Source organism: Armigeres subalbatus, chromosome 2, assembly GCF_024139115.2.
Source record: "Armigeres subalbatus isolate Guangzhou_Male chromosome 2, GZ_Asu_2, whole genome shotgun sequence".
Classification (NCBI taxonomy): domain Eukaryota; kingdom Metazoa; phylum Arthropoda; class Insecta; order Diptera; family Culicidae; genus Armigeres; species Armigeres subalbatus.
In genome coordinates this window covers 464,644,246-464,658,803 of record NC_085140.1, presented here as the reverse complement: position 1 = coordinate 464,658,803, position 14,558 = coordinate 464,644,246, and the positions used below count along the sequence as shown (strand labels likewise).

The window sequence follows — 14,558 nt, the reverse complement described above, 5'->3', positions numbered from 1 at the left end:
GGAATTTTGAAATGAAGTTTTTTCGGAATACTTTTTTACGCTCTTTGTGAATTCTATCACATTTTTTAAAATTTTCCAAGTATTTTTTTATTCGAGGCATTATTTAGAATTTCCACGGAAGAGTCTATGGATTATCTTCAAAAAATTCTTTGGATTTTCAAAAAATAAATCTTTAGAATTCTCGAGATTCTTGTTTTTTTAAATTTGTACCATAAATTCTTCCAAAATTTCATCGGGAATTCATTCTTCTTCGGGAAGTCATTTTGATTTCTTTGTAGATTCAGCAAAACATTGCTTTAAATCTTTACCATGCAAAGATGCACAGAAAATGATTTAGAAATTTTAAGGAATTTTCACATCAGAAAATCTTTAAAATTTTGATTTAATTTTTTAAGGAATTCCTTCAAAAGTACAATTTTTTCGTTATTTTCACTTGTAAAAACATCGGAATTTCCTCGGGAAATTCATTATTGTTGTTTCAGATGAACTTTTTTCGATTTTCTACTGGAAAATCTTAGGAATTTCCATCGGAAATATTTTGGCATATTCCGAATAATTTGTTTTGGAAATTTAAAAAAACTGCTGAAAATGTCTAAGAATTTCTTTTGGAAAACGAAAAAAAATTCCATTGGAAATTTAGAAGAATTTCCTTTGAAGATTCATTAAAGTTGCCCAGGATTTTGAAAAAAATCTTTAGAGATTCTGTAAAAAAAGTAAGCTGGATTTTTTTTTCTAATTTATACTGAAACCTGTTAATACCTGTTAATATTGGAATGTAAACCAATTTGATGATTCTGAAAGCAAAACTGGAATTTCTACAGGAATGCTACTCAAAGGAAACAACAGTAGGAGGTTTTATTTGCATATCTAAGATTACATATTAACTTTGTAATTCTCTGATAATTTTTTTGTTGTAAGAGTTCAGTTCAGATGCTTCGCTGAGGTTAATATATCTTAAGAATTTCCAGTACCTCCAGAGCTACGGAAGTTCCCAAATACTCTTAGGAATCTATAGGGATATTCAGTGATGAACTTTATAATTATTTGAAAAAATTTCTCTTATAGGGATATTTTGGAAAAAAAATTTCCAAACAATTTTTTCTCGAAATTTTAATAACATATTCGCGAGTCCACATTTTTTTGTATCCTTCTGATGCATTGAAGGTGTACGAGTTCTAGATATCCTAATACCCGATACACATTACAACATGATAACATCATCAAAATGTTCGAATTCATGAAAATTTATAATTGCCATGCTGTCCATCTTCAAAATTGATCGGTTTAACCATATGTTTTAGTAACATAAGTTTTTTTTTTAATTTTTGTACTTGAGAAAAAACCACGTGGTCTAAGGGGTGGGAGGGGGGTGGTCTGCCAAATGACCACGATAAGCGTGGAGGGGGGGTTGAAAATCTTCAAAAATATGACCACGTGGTTTCTGGATGGCCCCTACCGGACAATCGAAATTCATAACTGGCGCCTTATGGATCTTCAATTGATTACTCCACCAACAGCAGTGCTTCTTATACGCAGTCACCTTCCCGAGTATTCAAGCGTCAGTGGGCGTCCCCGAGTGGTGTGTGTGTGTTTTATTTATACAAGGGTTTAAGGCATTGGAAAAACCTGCGTGACAGACACCTCGAGCATCCACACTATGCTCGAAGGCGAACAGGGATGGGCTCCTCCCGACCTGCTAAAAATGTGCCGCCCGGATAAACCGGGTCCCTTTGCCTCCTTGCCTCGATCCCCCCGGGACCACGGGATGCTGCGACCACTGGGGGGGGGGGGGTGTGCTCATGCACTTCTTCTAAAATGCCGGCCCCTAGCTTAGGCTAGTTCGCCAACTGGCTTGCTGAGATCCACTGCTACTTTGTCTCGATCCCTTGGCGGCTGTGCCACAAACTTCCAAACTTCCTCCTGACTTCCCCCGGCGTCGAGGGGGGTCCACCAGTTCCGGTGAAGGAAACTTCCGCACTGATGGTGCCCCGACTACCGGCGGCTATCGCAGGGGACGCTTTCGCGCATTGCGCCGACTTCGTCTTCGGGTTGCAGAGGTGGTCCGGCAGTTCCGGTGGTGGATAACGTCCGCACTGGCGGTGCCCTACATACCCGAAGCACTTCCTTCTTCTTTCTTCTTTCTTCAGCAGGTTGACGGTTCGAGTGCCGAGGTCGGTCCGACGATTCCGGTTGGCAGAAGACTTCCGGTTCAGTGGCGCCCCAAAGACTCGAGACCAAACACTGCTCACTGTGCTGGATTTCCCTCCAATCCGACGCTTACTTGCTGGTCCCTTCTCCATCGACGCTGCAGCTCTGACATTATTTGTGTCACGACTCTGGTTGCCGCATGCCATATACCTTCATTGCGACACATTCGCTCTGCGATGTTGTCCGCCCTTATGTCCGCCTTCTTCTACGTGCCTCCGCAAACCTCGGGCAGTTGAATATCACGTGCTCTGGAGTCTCCTCCACGTTGATACACGCCTGGCAGAATGGCAATGACGCATGGCCACGCCGGTGCAAATATTGGCGGAAACAACCGTGTCCGGACAGGAACTGTGTAAGGTAAAAGTTCACCTCACCATGCTCCCTGTTCACCCACGTCGACACATTGGGGATGAGCCGATGGGTCCACCTTCCATTATCCGCATTGTCCCACTCCTGCAGCCACTTCACCATAGAGTCCAGTCTCACCGTGTGTGTGTGTTTTTTTTTTTTCTTCCTAAGCAGTGGAGGGGGAATCTGCTCAACAGACATCCTGGGTTGACCAGGAAGTGCAGGGTTAGGGATCACCGAGAGAGGCAGGACTACATCCCCGACCCGCTAAACCGTTTCCATTGCCGCCGAGCCCATAGTCCTTTCGGTACAACCAGAAAGTAATGCTTCAAAGGGGGGCCAGTGCACGATGCACCCTCGAGGTTAGCTACGTGTCCTTGCAGCATCGCTTTTTTAGAAGAACACCATGGTATCGTGCCAGCGCATTGCCGTCTTTCCAGGTGACCTTACCACGCCCTATGTCCTCGGAAGGTGGGAAGGGTCGACTTCGCGCCTGTTTCCCTCTGCACGACTGGTATCAAGAATGATGCAGCCGCGTGCACCCCAAATTGACCTCTCTGCGATAGGGTCAATTCGTCAACACACAGAGGGACTTGCCGACTTGCCTACGCCTGCTCCAACCATTACGAGGACCCCTTTCCGTCCTCGGGCTCGGAACCCGCCCGGTTGACCGCGCCGTGAAAACGACGATACCATGTTGTTCATTGCGCGGCCACTTGTTCGATAAAAGGATCGAGTTCGACCACAGGCCATGACCACCGGTATGACCCATGAAGCCGACTCCGAACCCTTGGACCACCTCTTGTTTGCGCCTGAACTAGCCATCCTTGAGTCCACGCGCCACCTTCTGTGTTGCTCCGAGACGATTTGGACGATAGCCGATAAAACGGCGTTCCAGCCAACTTCATCTTTACACATCCTCCGAATGAGGATGTCCGGGGTAGTGTCCAGACCGCAAGTGGCAAGCATGTGGTCACGCATTGCGCGAAAACGTGGGCACACGAACAACACGTGTTCCGCCGTTTCCTCTAAACCTGCGCACAGCAAACACTCGGGCGAGGCCGAGCAAGCCAGCTGCGTTACCTGCACTGTGATTTTGCAGCACGCTTAAACGCCGGGCACTTCGAACCCCCCATGGGGTGCTTGCTGTTCACAGCTTTGCTGGAACAAATCAAACAATTTGGAGGGTTCGTGCAGCATTGTGCCTTATGTCCCTCCAATCCGCAGCGTCGACAGAGCTAGCTTCTGTCAGGGCCTTTGCAGTCCCATTGCTTGTGCCCCGGGTCCAGGCACTTGAAGCAAACTTCGGGTTGCTCGTATATGCCCACAGGGCACACCGACCAACCCACCTTGACGCTCCCTAACTTGACTACCTTGAAGGCATGCGCTGCAGATAGCCGAACCAATGCTACCTGTGTCCCTGCCGGACCTTTCCGTAGCCGAACGGCTGCGGTGGGCGTCTCCACTTCACTCTGTCGCCGCAGTGCCGTGACGAGCTCTTCTACTTCGGTGATCTCGTCCAGGCCTTTAACCCTTAGATTCACCTCCGTCGTGAGTGCCCTCACCTAGACCGTCTCTCCTAGAACTTCCTCCACCAACTTCTTGTAGGCGGCGCCCCTTTGCGAGACGCCCCGCTTCAGCTCGAGGATCATCTCGCCCATCCGGGTACATCTTATTCGATGTACGTCGGAGCCGAGTTCACCGAGCTTGACGTCACTCCACATCGCCTTCAAGATGTCCGAGTACTTAGCCTCGTCCGTCTTGATGACTAGGGCATCGCCTCTGAAGCGATTGGCGCCTACCCTAGACTTCTTGCTACCCTCATTCGCCTGGGCCTTCTTTTCGGCCCTTGACGTCTTCGGTTTCCTCTTGTTCTTGACCAGGGTCCAAGAGGCGTCATTCCCCTCTATTTCCCTGGTCTGGTGCGGCTGAGAACTTTCAGCCTGCTGGCACCACCGTCTTAGCTGGCACGCCTTCGGTCGATTCGACCTTGCCCGAGTCCGCGAATCCTTGGGCCTCAGTCTGGGTAGACATCGACTCCACCGATTTCACGGGTTTACACTTGGCCGTCCCGACCGCCCTCTCCAGCTTGGCGTCCAGCATCGACTTTCGAAGTTTCTGCAAGCTCCTCTTGAGGTCCTTGCTGATATTATGCTTCGATGACGCAAAGTCGATGATGGCGTCCAGCTGTTCCGTCGCCACCTCGAAGGCCGAAAGCCCATCGCGTTTGCGGTTCATCGCCTCCACAAGCCATGGGCCGTCAATAACCCCTACCGGCGTTTTTATAGCCGAGAGGAAGGTTGAGTGACCCACGCTGGCGCTGCGCACTGAGCTGCCGAATATTGCCTCTGGCCTCCTAGGCGGAGACCTGAACAACCCACCTCTTGCGAAGGGGTTGTCGCCTACACTACTACCACTAATTGAAGAATTGACTTGGTTTTCCATTTTGGTCCCACGAGTTGCTCGGGAAAAGAGGTCCACCACGCCAGAGCCCAGCATAACGCGGTAAGGGACAATTACTGTGGAGGGTGCCCAGGTACCCCACAGGCTCCGTTAAAGGCCTAGCTTATTATTTCACCCCCTGGCCATGCATCCCCTCGGCACGGGTCGCTTGACGCCTTGGGATTAGGGGTTAGGGACGATGGTCCCGGTCTAACTCTCAGTGGCCATGGGGAGGGGTCGTCAAGCCCTTGGACAAAGTCCCTGCTGCCCCCCCCTGTGTGTGTGTGTGTGTGTGTGTGTGTGTGTGTGTGTGTGTGTGTGTGTGTGTGTGTGTGTGTGTGTGTGTGTGTGTGTGTGTGTGTGTGTGTGTGTGTGTGTGTGTGTGTGTGTGTGTGTGTGTGTGTGTGTGTGTGTGTGTGTGTGTGTGTGTGTGTGTGTGTGTGTGTGTGTGTGTGTGTGTGTGTGTGTGTGTGTGTTTTTCTTCCTAAACAATGGTGGGGAATCTGCTCAACAGACATCCTGGGTTGACCAGGAAGTGCTGGGTTAGGGGCCACCTCCAATGAGGGAGGCAGGACTGCATCCCCGACCAGCTAAACCGTTTCCATTGCCGCCAAGCCCATCGTCCCTTCGGTACAACCAGAAAGTAATGCTTCAAAGGGGCCAGTGCATAACGCACCCTCGAGGTTAGCTGCGTGTCCTTGCAGCATCGAACATCGTGACTCGCTTTTTAGAAGAACACCATGGTGTCGTGCCAGCGCATTGCCGGCTTTCCAGGTGGCCTTACCACGCCCTATGTCCTCGGAAGGTGGGCAGGGTCGACTTCGCGCCTGCTTCCCTCTGCACGACTGGTATCAAGAATGATGATGCCGCGTGCACCCCAAATTGACCTTTCTGCGATAGGGCCTATTCGCCAGCACACAGAGGGACTTTCCGACGCGGTGCCTACGCCTGCCCCAACCTTGACGAGGACCCTTTCCGTCCTCGGGCTCGGAAACCGCCTGGTTGACCGACGCCGCGAAAGCGACGATACCATGTTGTTCTTCATGCGGCCACTTGTTCAATGAAAGGATCGAGTTCGACCACAGGGCACCGGTATGACCCATGAAGCCGACTCCGAACCCTTGGACCACCTCTTATTTGCGCCTGAACTAGCCATTCCTCGAGTCCACGCGCCACCTTCTGTGTAGCTCCGAGACGATTTGGACGATAGCCGATAAAACGGCGTTCCAGCCAACTTCATCTTTACACATCCTCCGGACTAGGTTGTCCGGGGTAGTGTCCAGACCACATGTGGCAAGCATGTGGTCACGCATTGTGCGAAAACGCGGGCACACGAACAACACGTGTTCCGCCGCTTCCTCTAAACCTACGCACACCGGACACTCGGGCGAGGCCGAGTGTCCGAACCGGTGTAGGTACTGTCTGAAGCAACCATGGCCTGTAAGGACCTGGGTCAGGTGGAAAGTGATTTCCCCATGGCGCCTCTTGACCCACGTACCTATCTCCGGTATCAACCTATGTGTCCATCTACCCTTAGTGGAACTGTCCCACGCACGCTGCCATTTGACCATTGAGGCCAATCTGACAGTCCTACGGATGCCTCTCGTGCCGCGCATTTCGAAGCACTCTATGTCTTCACCGATAACGATGTCAATAGGCATCATACCGGTGATGACGCAAAGTGCATCGTACGACACGGTACGGTACGCGCTCGCAACTCTTAGGCACATGAGCCTATACGTACTTTCTAACTTCGTTCTGTAGCAGTTAATACGCAGGGCCGTGTCCCAAACTGGACCCCCATACCTCAGTATGGACAGAGCAACGCTAGCCAGAAGCTTGCACTTGCTGGCATAAACCGCAGAGCTATTGGACATCATCCGGGACAATGCCGCTATAGCTGTGGAGGCACGCTTGCAGGCGTAATTGACGTGGCTACCAAAGGTGAGCTTATCGTCGATCATTACCCCCAAGAGTTTGATGGAGCGTTCAGAGGTGACCGTGCAGTTGCCTGCCCTTATCACCGCTTGTTGCTCCGACTTTCGGTTGTTAACAACAACCACCTCAGTCTTGTGTGTGTGTGTGTGTGTGTGTGTGTGTGTGTGTGTGTGTGTGTGTGTGTGTGTGTGTGTGTGTGTGTGTGTGTGTGTGTGTGTGTGTGTGTGTGTGTGTGTGTGTGTGTGTGTGTGTGTGTGTGTGTGTGTGTGTGTGTGTGTGTGTGTGTGTGTGTGTGTGTGTGTGTGTGTGTGTGTGTGTGTGTGTGTGTGTGTGTGTGTGTGTGTGTGTGTGTGTGTGTGTGTGTGTGTGTGTGTGTGTGTGTGTGTGTGTGTGTGTGTGATGATCCGAGATGATCGTTATACTCCACTTGCGTTATACTCCACTTACGGTGACGTCATCACCTCGTGTACTCGCCTATCTCTTTCTCACCTGTTGGAAATTGGTAAACGATACATGAATATTAGATACGTGCGAAAGGGGTGGAGTCTGACAACAGTTTGAGAGCATATAGAAAACATATTTTGATTTCGACATCAAATTGGAATCATGATTTGTTTTCAAATATGAATCATTTTGTTGTAAGAACCAGTATCAATGCACTTTGGGGCGAAATCCAATTGAAAACCCAGATTGATCCACCTAGCAGTGATTGTGCCTTACTCGTGCATTATTAAACAACCCAATCAACAAATCAAATGCATTATCGGGAAATTCGTTGAAATGCTAAATAATTTGATTATTGATTTTAAAAATCACTAAGTAAAGTATTATCACGTATTATTAGCGTGCGCGTTTTATGCGAGGTTTTTTATTATACCAGAAAGCTGCAGAAACGTTATATGGCGTTATGCGTCGTAACTTGCATGCAATCAAAGCTTGCGTTGCAATTGTTGTACTAAAGTCGTGTACAAAATCGAATAGAAGAGCTTGCATGGGTTGATACTTCAAGGTATTTTATGGCATGCTATAACTTAATTACTATGTTTCATAACTATCTTAATATTTAGTTTTTTATTGAATGAGCCATCGTTATGAAATTCAATAGTGATCAAAATCGGTTAAGAATTACTATATGAAAAAGTGGCTCATGTTTTTCGGTTTTCGTGTGCACACACACACACACACATCCACACACACATCCACACACACATACACACGGACAGACAGCCATTTGTTCAGTTTGACGAGCTGAGTCGATTGGTATATAACATCATAGGTCTCCGAGACTTCTATAAAAAGTTCGATTTTGGGGTGAAATGATAGCCTTTCGGTACAACTTTGTTGTACGAGAAAGGCAAAAACAAACGTTAAACGTCCAAATCCCAAACAGAAGCCATGAACAAAATAACAAAACAAACTGTCCATATCATACTTGATTGATATAATTGATATATCAAAAATTTGTACTGAAATATCTTTCAAATATCAATAAATGCTATGGATAAGAACAAACTAATGGCACATGATATTGATCATATCTTATACTATCGACAAACATATGATTTCCGCATAATGATTTTCATATCACGCTGTACGCGTACAGTGACAAGATGACATACATCTTTCATTTCCACCGTTGTATCAATTTGACAGCTTGCTTTGAAACTGATTCTACCGCTTTCCAAAACAATATTTTTCCTCAAAATGTATAGAAATCATAAACTGTTACTATAGTTTTTATGAGTATTACAAAATATTTACCCATACTTTTTGAATAAATTGTAAATTCATCGATATGAAAACGTCATAGTTTTCCAATTCTTCGTATAGGTATTTTAGCAGAAATATGCGAGTTTTGGCTATTATTTCTGCTGACCTTATTCCCTCTATTCTATGATATTCATGTGGACATTTTGAAGGATAAAGCCAGCACCGTTCAATTGGGTCATAGATCTAATTTTGTATTTGTCCAAAACAATGGTACAAAACATTCTTCCCATCTAAAAAAGTAGATGCTGACTAATGGCAAATCAAAGATCTCCCATACTTTCCAATCCCCAGACCTCATTCCAATTAAAACCTATGGGATCCCTGCACAAAATGTATGAAATCACATACAGAACTCAAACCATTGAATATAATGTAAAAGTGAAGGTAGATCATCCCGGAAACAACCCAAGAACTGGCAAAATCAATATAAAGACATCTTCAGAGCAAAATTGTAGCAAATAATGGGCTTACGAATAATTATTATGCCATTGTTGTGAAAAAAAATCATCCGGAATTGCAGAAAAACGATTTTTACTCAGTCAGCTTGCAAAATTTGCAAAATTTAATGTTTGTTTTAATTTCATATGTCAAACGGCTTATTTGACATTTCAAACAACAAATTATGTTCTGTTTCGTACAATACAACGGTCGAAGGGCAGGGTACGGAAATCATCGTGCTATCGTGATACCAGCGTGATTCTGGGTGACAGACATATGATTTTATGCTGTACAGTGATATTGGTATCATATATGTGTCACAAGTGTATTACAAATATAGCATAAAGCTTTCAGTACACTGTTTGTTTAATCGACAAATATTTGTCATAGCCTGTTTTAACAAAATTTGACGTTTGCTGATTATTTGTTATGTGCCAGTACACGATGAGCAAATATTTGAATAAAACCTATTTGTCAAATACTATGTTTGAAAACTTTGTTTGACTATTTGTCAAATGTTGTTCAAAAGACAGTACATTGTTTGTCGTCAAACTCGCATTAGACATTGTACAAGAACTTTTTCAGAATGTCCACCGCCGATTTTGACCTATTTTTACGACCTTTTAAGTTTGGTTGGACCTCAGAAGTTGAAATTGGTATCCAGAAGCAGGACACGAGTATGAGCAAATCAATATCTCCAGTAAAAAGATTAACCCTGACGTTGAGATTCTGCGCTACCGGAGAAAGCATCAATGCAATATTTTTTCAGGATTCCACTGACGACAATCTCCAGAATTGTTCCAGAGGTTTGCCGGGCCATATATGAGGCCCTTAAGAATCTTCTATCATCTATCATTGGAGAATTAATCCCTATGTTAGAAATGAGTACCCTAGAATTTTACAACTTTGTTGCAACATGTGGTTGGATTACGACTGGGAATTTTTGTAGTTCGATTTTCGGGTTGGCTATCAGTCATGAATAATAGCGTTGACAATTTTATTTCATCGCCGACGTTTCGATCCAGGGATGGGATCTTCTTCAGGACTGCCATCGAGCCCTGAAGAAGATCCCATCCCTGGATCGAAACGTCGACGATGAAATAAAATTGTCAACGCTATTATTTGTTGCAACATTTATAAAACTCGCAATTTGCTGCAACATTTATAAACCTCGCAGCTGTATCAAGGAGGATTACGCCTTTTTTCTTATGAGCAACTTTATTATACTATACTTTATTTATACTGCCGGTAGACGCATAATTGTTTCATGTTTGCTGGGATTTCCTTAGTCTATTTCCCTCTATTTTCCCCCGAACGTTTGGGTCCCCAGGTCCGATTACACCACATGAGTGGAATAATCTGTTTTTAAATCTTATTTCCAAGGAACTGTCTACGGAACATCATTTGGAACCGAATCTCTAAACAATGTGGAAAATATTGGACTGCTCTGAGGATAATCCGCACATATTTATCGGAGAAAATCCATAAATTTTTATTTTGAGATTTATGTGTACACACTTAACCATCTACTATCCCAGAACGCACTTAAAACAAACAGGACCAAGTTATTTTTCTAGATTTGTTCTTTTCTTTTTCGTTCCGGATCAGTCAATTCGTCCAAGTTTAAAATTATTTGTAAGTATTTGCAACTCAACATCGGTAAAGAGTTGCAAACATAATCAAATATTTAACAGTTTTGACAGTACACGATTTGTCATTTCTGCAAATATTTGTTATGCGCAGTGTTGCAAATATTTGATAAACGAATATTTGACAAGTCAGTACACACAAAGCAAATATATTTTTTGAAATTTAGCAAATATTTGTCAATTAGACAAACAGTGTACTGAATGCTTAACTCGATCTCCTCATAATATTTTAGTGCAAAGTATATATTTTTTATATTTTTATTTAAGAGAGGCCCTTGACCGGTTTATCGCTATAAGTGCAAAATATTGATATTGTCGTCTGATCTTTTATCTCTTATATCAATCATGTCCACATCTAATTTTTCAATCTTATCCACATTTGATATTATTGAGCTATTTTTGTCTACTCGGGATGTGATGGAAAAACCACGTTGACGATCACTGTCCATAGAATTGCCCGAAAACATTTCACAAATTTGCAAGTAATGGCAGTATATTAGAACGTCCCAGCAATAACTATCACTATTTTCTTTCTTCAACAGAAAATTCAAAATGAAAGTCACATTTCTGCTTGAGCTTTTATTGATTCTCATAATAATCGCTTTTGCAGCCTCCGCACCAGTAGAAGGTATGCTTTTATTTAATCAATCTGAGAATAAAATGTCTAAAAGCTTTCACGATGTCAATCCGTTTTCACTCAGTACAACGAAATGTTCGAAAAGGGGCTTTAGTCTATCGGCAAGCCGCTGATGATGTTGCGGATGCAGCAGCGGTAGAGGTGGCTCCAGTGCCAGTTGTGCCAGTTTCAGGTGGCGATGATGATGATGACGACGATGATGATTCGGATGAGTTTGATTTAGGAGACGATGATTCAGGTGAAGATGATGATGCCGATGACGATGATGATGACGACGATGATGATGATCTGATTGGTAACGTTTAGTAATAAGTTAACACAGAATTTTTTTCAAACTTTGTCCTGTTTTTAGGATCAGTTGAAGATGAAATTGATGACGATGATGATGATGATGATGATGATGAAGATGATGTCCCAGTAGCAGTTGCACCCGCTGCACCAGTAATTCTCGATCAGCAGAAGCAGTCGGCTGTTAGTCAACCAGCTGCTCCAGTTGTTGCCGTAGATGAAGATGAAGATGATGACGACGATGATGAAGATGATGAAGATGATGCATTGTCTTTTTTCGGTGAAGATCTTCTAGGCGCCTTAGACGACGACGACGATGATGATGACGATGATGATGACGACGATGATGATGATGATGACGATGACGACGATCAAGCAATTGCTGTTGCGCCAGTTTCGTCATCTGATGCTCCTGGACCAATAGCTCCATCCAAGAAGAAGAAGAGAAAGCCAGTGCCTGTTAAAGAACCAGTCGGTGCTAACACTCAGGCTCTTCTTGATCTCGCTGATGCTGCCGCAGCCCAAAACGAGATTGATGCTCCACCAAAACAGAAGCCAGAGGGAATAGATGTAAACAATGAAGTAAACAAAATTGTGGAATCGCTCGCTGCTCAAAAGGCTGACCAGAATGCTCAACCAGCAACGGAACCTGCAGCGGAAGAGGAAGACGAATTAGAATACGACGAGGGCTCCCCAGAAAAGGTACAATCATTATCCTCTGATAATAACAAAGTTGACGTTGTTGCCGCTCCTGCAGCTGTGACTGCGACGAAGCCGACTAGTGACGACGACGACATCTTCGAAGGTATCACATCTTTAGTGGACGATGATGACGATGACGATGATAGCGATGAAGTGATACCTCAGAAAAATGAACAAACTGGAAGTAACGATACTGAGGTACAACCTGAAGATGCCGAAGACGATGACGATGACGATGACGATGAGGACAGCGACGAATTGATCGATGAGAGCGCTGTTGAAGAAATTGCAGAATCTGATGTGTGACCAGACTACCAGGTTAAGGCAACTCAATATAATGTTCAGTACTAAGTCTTATTCAACTATTATAGTATCGTGTTTGAGATATGTATGTATAGAACTATAAGTAAATATGGGAAGTATCATCAGAAGCAGCAAAGTGCAAAAGTGATATGAGATGTTAACTGATCATTATTATTAAGTTGTTTCACGTTTCAAACAGAGGGTGGTTTTGAATCCTTAAGGATATTCAGGAAGTGAAAAAACGGGAGAACATGGAAGAAACAAGACTTTATTTAAGGAGCTTGCGATCAAACATTCAAGTGCTAATCAAATTAGATTGGCAAATGAATGTTACGAAGCTCCAACTACACTAAATCTTCGATGTACGAAGGTTGTCCTTAATATGTCAAATCAGTATACTTCTCAATGAACGATATAACTAAAGCCATCAACGATTAAGACCAAGTAAAAGACAAGTACATGACAACAGGACTATTGTCTTAGAAGACCTTAGTATTAAGGTAATTTAAATATTTATTTATTTATTTATTTAATTATTTATTTAATTTATTCAAAATGTAAAAAGACTTGACCTCCTACAAATAAAAAACACCGAAATGTCTCGACGCTAATGAGATAATAAAAACTAGCGATGAATAAACATTACAAATATTTAATTTTTGTATTATCACACTGCCCACATCTTGTGAGTCGATATCTTATTTATTATAGTAAGTTTATGATAGAAGCAACTGGAGCGATATTCACGGTGCGATATTTGAGTGTATCGACCAACTCACGGTGTTTACACACTTAAATTGATAATTCCAGCTCGGTAATATTTTTTACTGATTTTATACGGTAAAAGACAATTTGAACCGAGAGCACAGTTAATTTAAAAGAATTAACGGATTTCTGCAATCAGTTTTACCGATGTCTCAGTTGTAAAAAATAAAATACTGGGTTTCGGTAGTATGTATTACCGATCAACTCTGTTCTAAGAAAATATCCTGCACTTGTCAAAAAACAAACCGATCACTCAGTAAAAACAAATTCATTTTACTGAGCACTCGGTAAAATAAGTACAAAGTTTTCAGTTTTCGGCCAGGTGCCGCATGGTTTGGCGCCATATTTATTTGCGAACCGGAACTTCTGGAAGTCTGATGGCATCGCACGAACTTTTTTGGCGAGTGATTGATGCTACCCGTAGAAATTCTTGATTACTTAAATATTCAGGTAAGTTTAAACCTTTGTACTATCATGTATCAGCTTATTTGTGCTAGGTTCCTGAAGATTTGTTTATTTTTTAATTTATACATTTCCAAGTCAATGAAAACAAAAATCATCAGCGTACGACTTACGGCATGCCGGATCGCCAAAATGCTTAGTTCTGGGTCTGGACTCTGGATCTATAACAAGACATCAGGTATGTAAACTATGAATATACTGTTTTCCAAAAGGTTTTATAATAATTTACTTTCTACAACTTGTTTCCACATTTTTAGATAATTGAGTGGCAATGAGGTTCCCTGCCGCTAAAATTGTGATGATTTCCCGGGCGTGAAAGAATACCGCTAGTGCTGTAATACTGGAAGAAGCTAGCCGCAGAAACTTTTTGTATGTTTTCTGATTAAAAAACCGCAATAAATATGTTTATAGACCTGAGATTTCTTGTGTTTTTAAATATCAATAAAAAAGTGAAAATTTAATCACATTCCTTTCGGAACTATGAATTACTGAAATCGGTAATATTTTTACAGATCTACCAGTATTATTTTACCGATGACTCAGTAACTATTACAAATCTGCTCGGTATTTTCTGACAGTTCGCTATCATGAATGCTGAACCGAGAACT

The 14,558-nt window shown here is 43.4% G+C and overlaps 1 protein-coding gene and 1 long non-coding RNA gene across 3 annotated transcripts in view; both read left to right on the top strand.

The window, feature by feature from the left end:
• LOC134213902 (coiled-coil domain-containing protein 1-like) overlaps nucleotides 1-13,372 on the top strand; it is a 40,202-nt gene extending 26,830 nt beyond the window's left edge. The window contains exons 2-5 of one of the 2 annotated variants that reach the window (XM_062693375.1): nucleotides 11,336-11,421; nucleotides 11,495-11,725; nucleotides 11,783-12,420; nucleotides 12,476-12,615. In XM_062693375.1, the coding sequence (XP_062549359.1) occupies nucleotides 11,346-11,421; nucleotides 11,495-11,725; nucleotides 11,783-12,420; nucleotides 12,476-12,481 (951 nt within the window). In that variant the 5' untranslated portion in view covers nucleotides 11,336-11,345 and the 3' untranslated portion in view covers nucleotides 12,482-12,615. Of the gene's footprint in view, nucleotides 1-11,335; nucleotides 11,422-11,494; nucleotides 11,726-11,782 lie in introns of both variants that reach the window. The other variant, XM_062693374.1, reaches the window with a different exon arrangement.
• A 434-nt stretch (nucleotides 13,373-13,806) lies between these two features.
• Nucleotides 13,807-14,321, top strand: LOC134218374 (uncharacterized). The gene is made up of 3 exons (XR_009981329.1): nucleotides 13,807-13,938; nucleotides 14,029-14,128; nucleotides 14,208-14,321. It is a non-coding gene; the product is annotated as an uncharacterized LOC134218374 (long non-coding RNA).
• The last annotated feature ends 237 nt before the right edge of the window (nucleotides 14,322-14,558 follow it).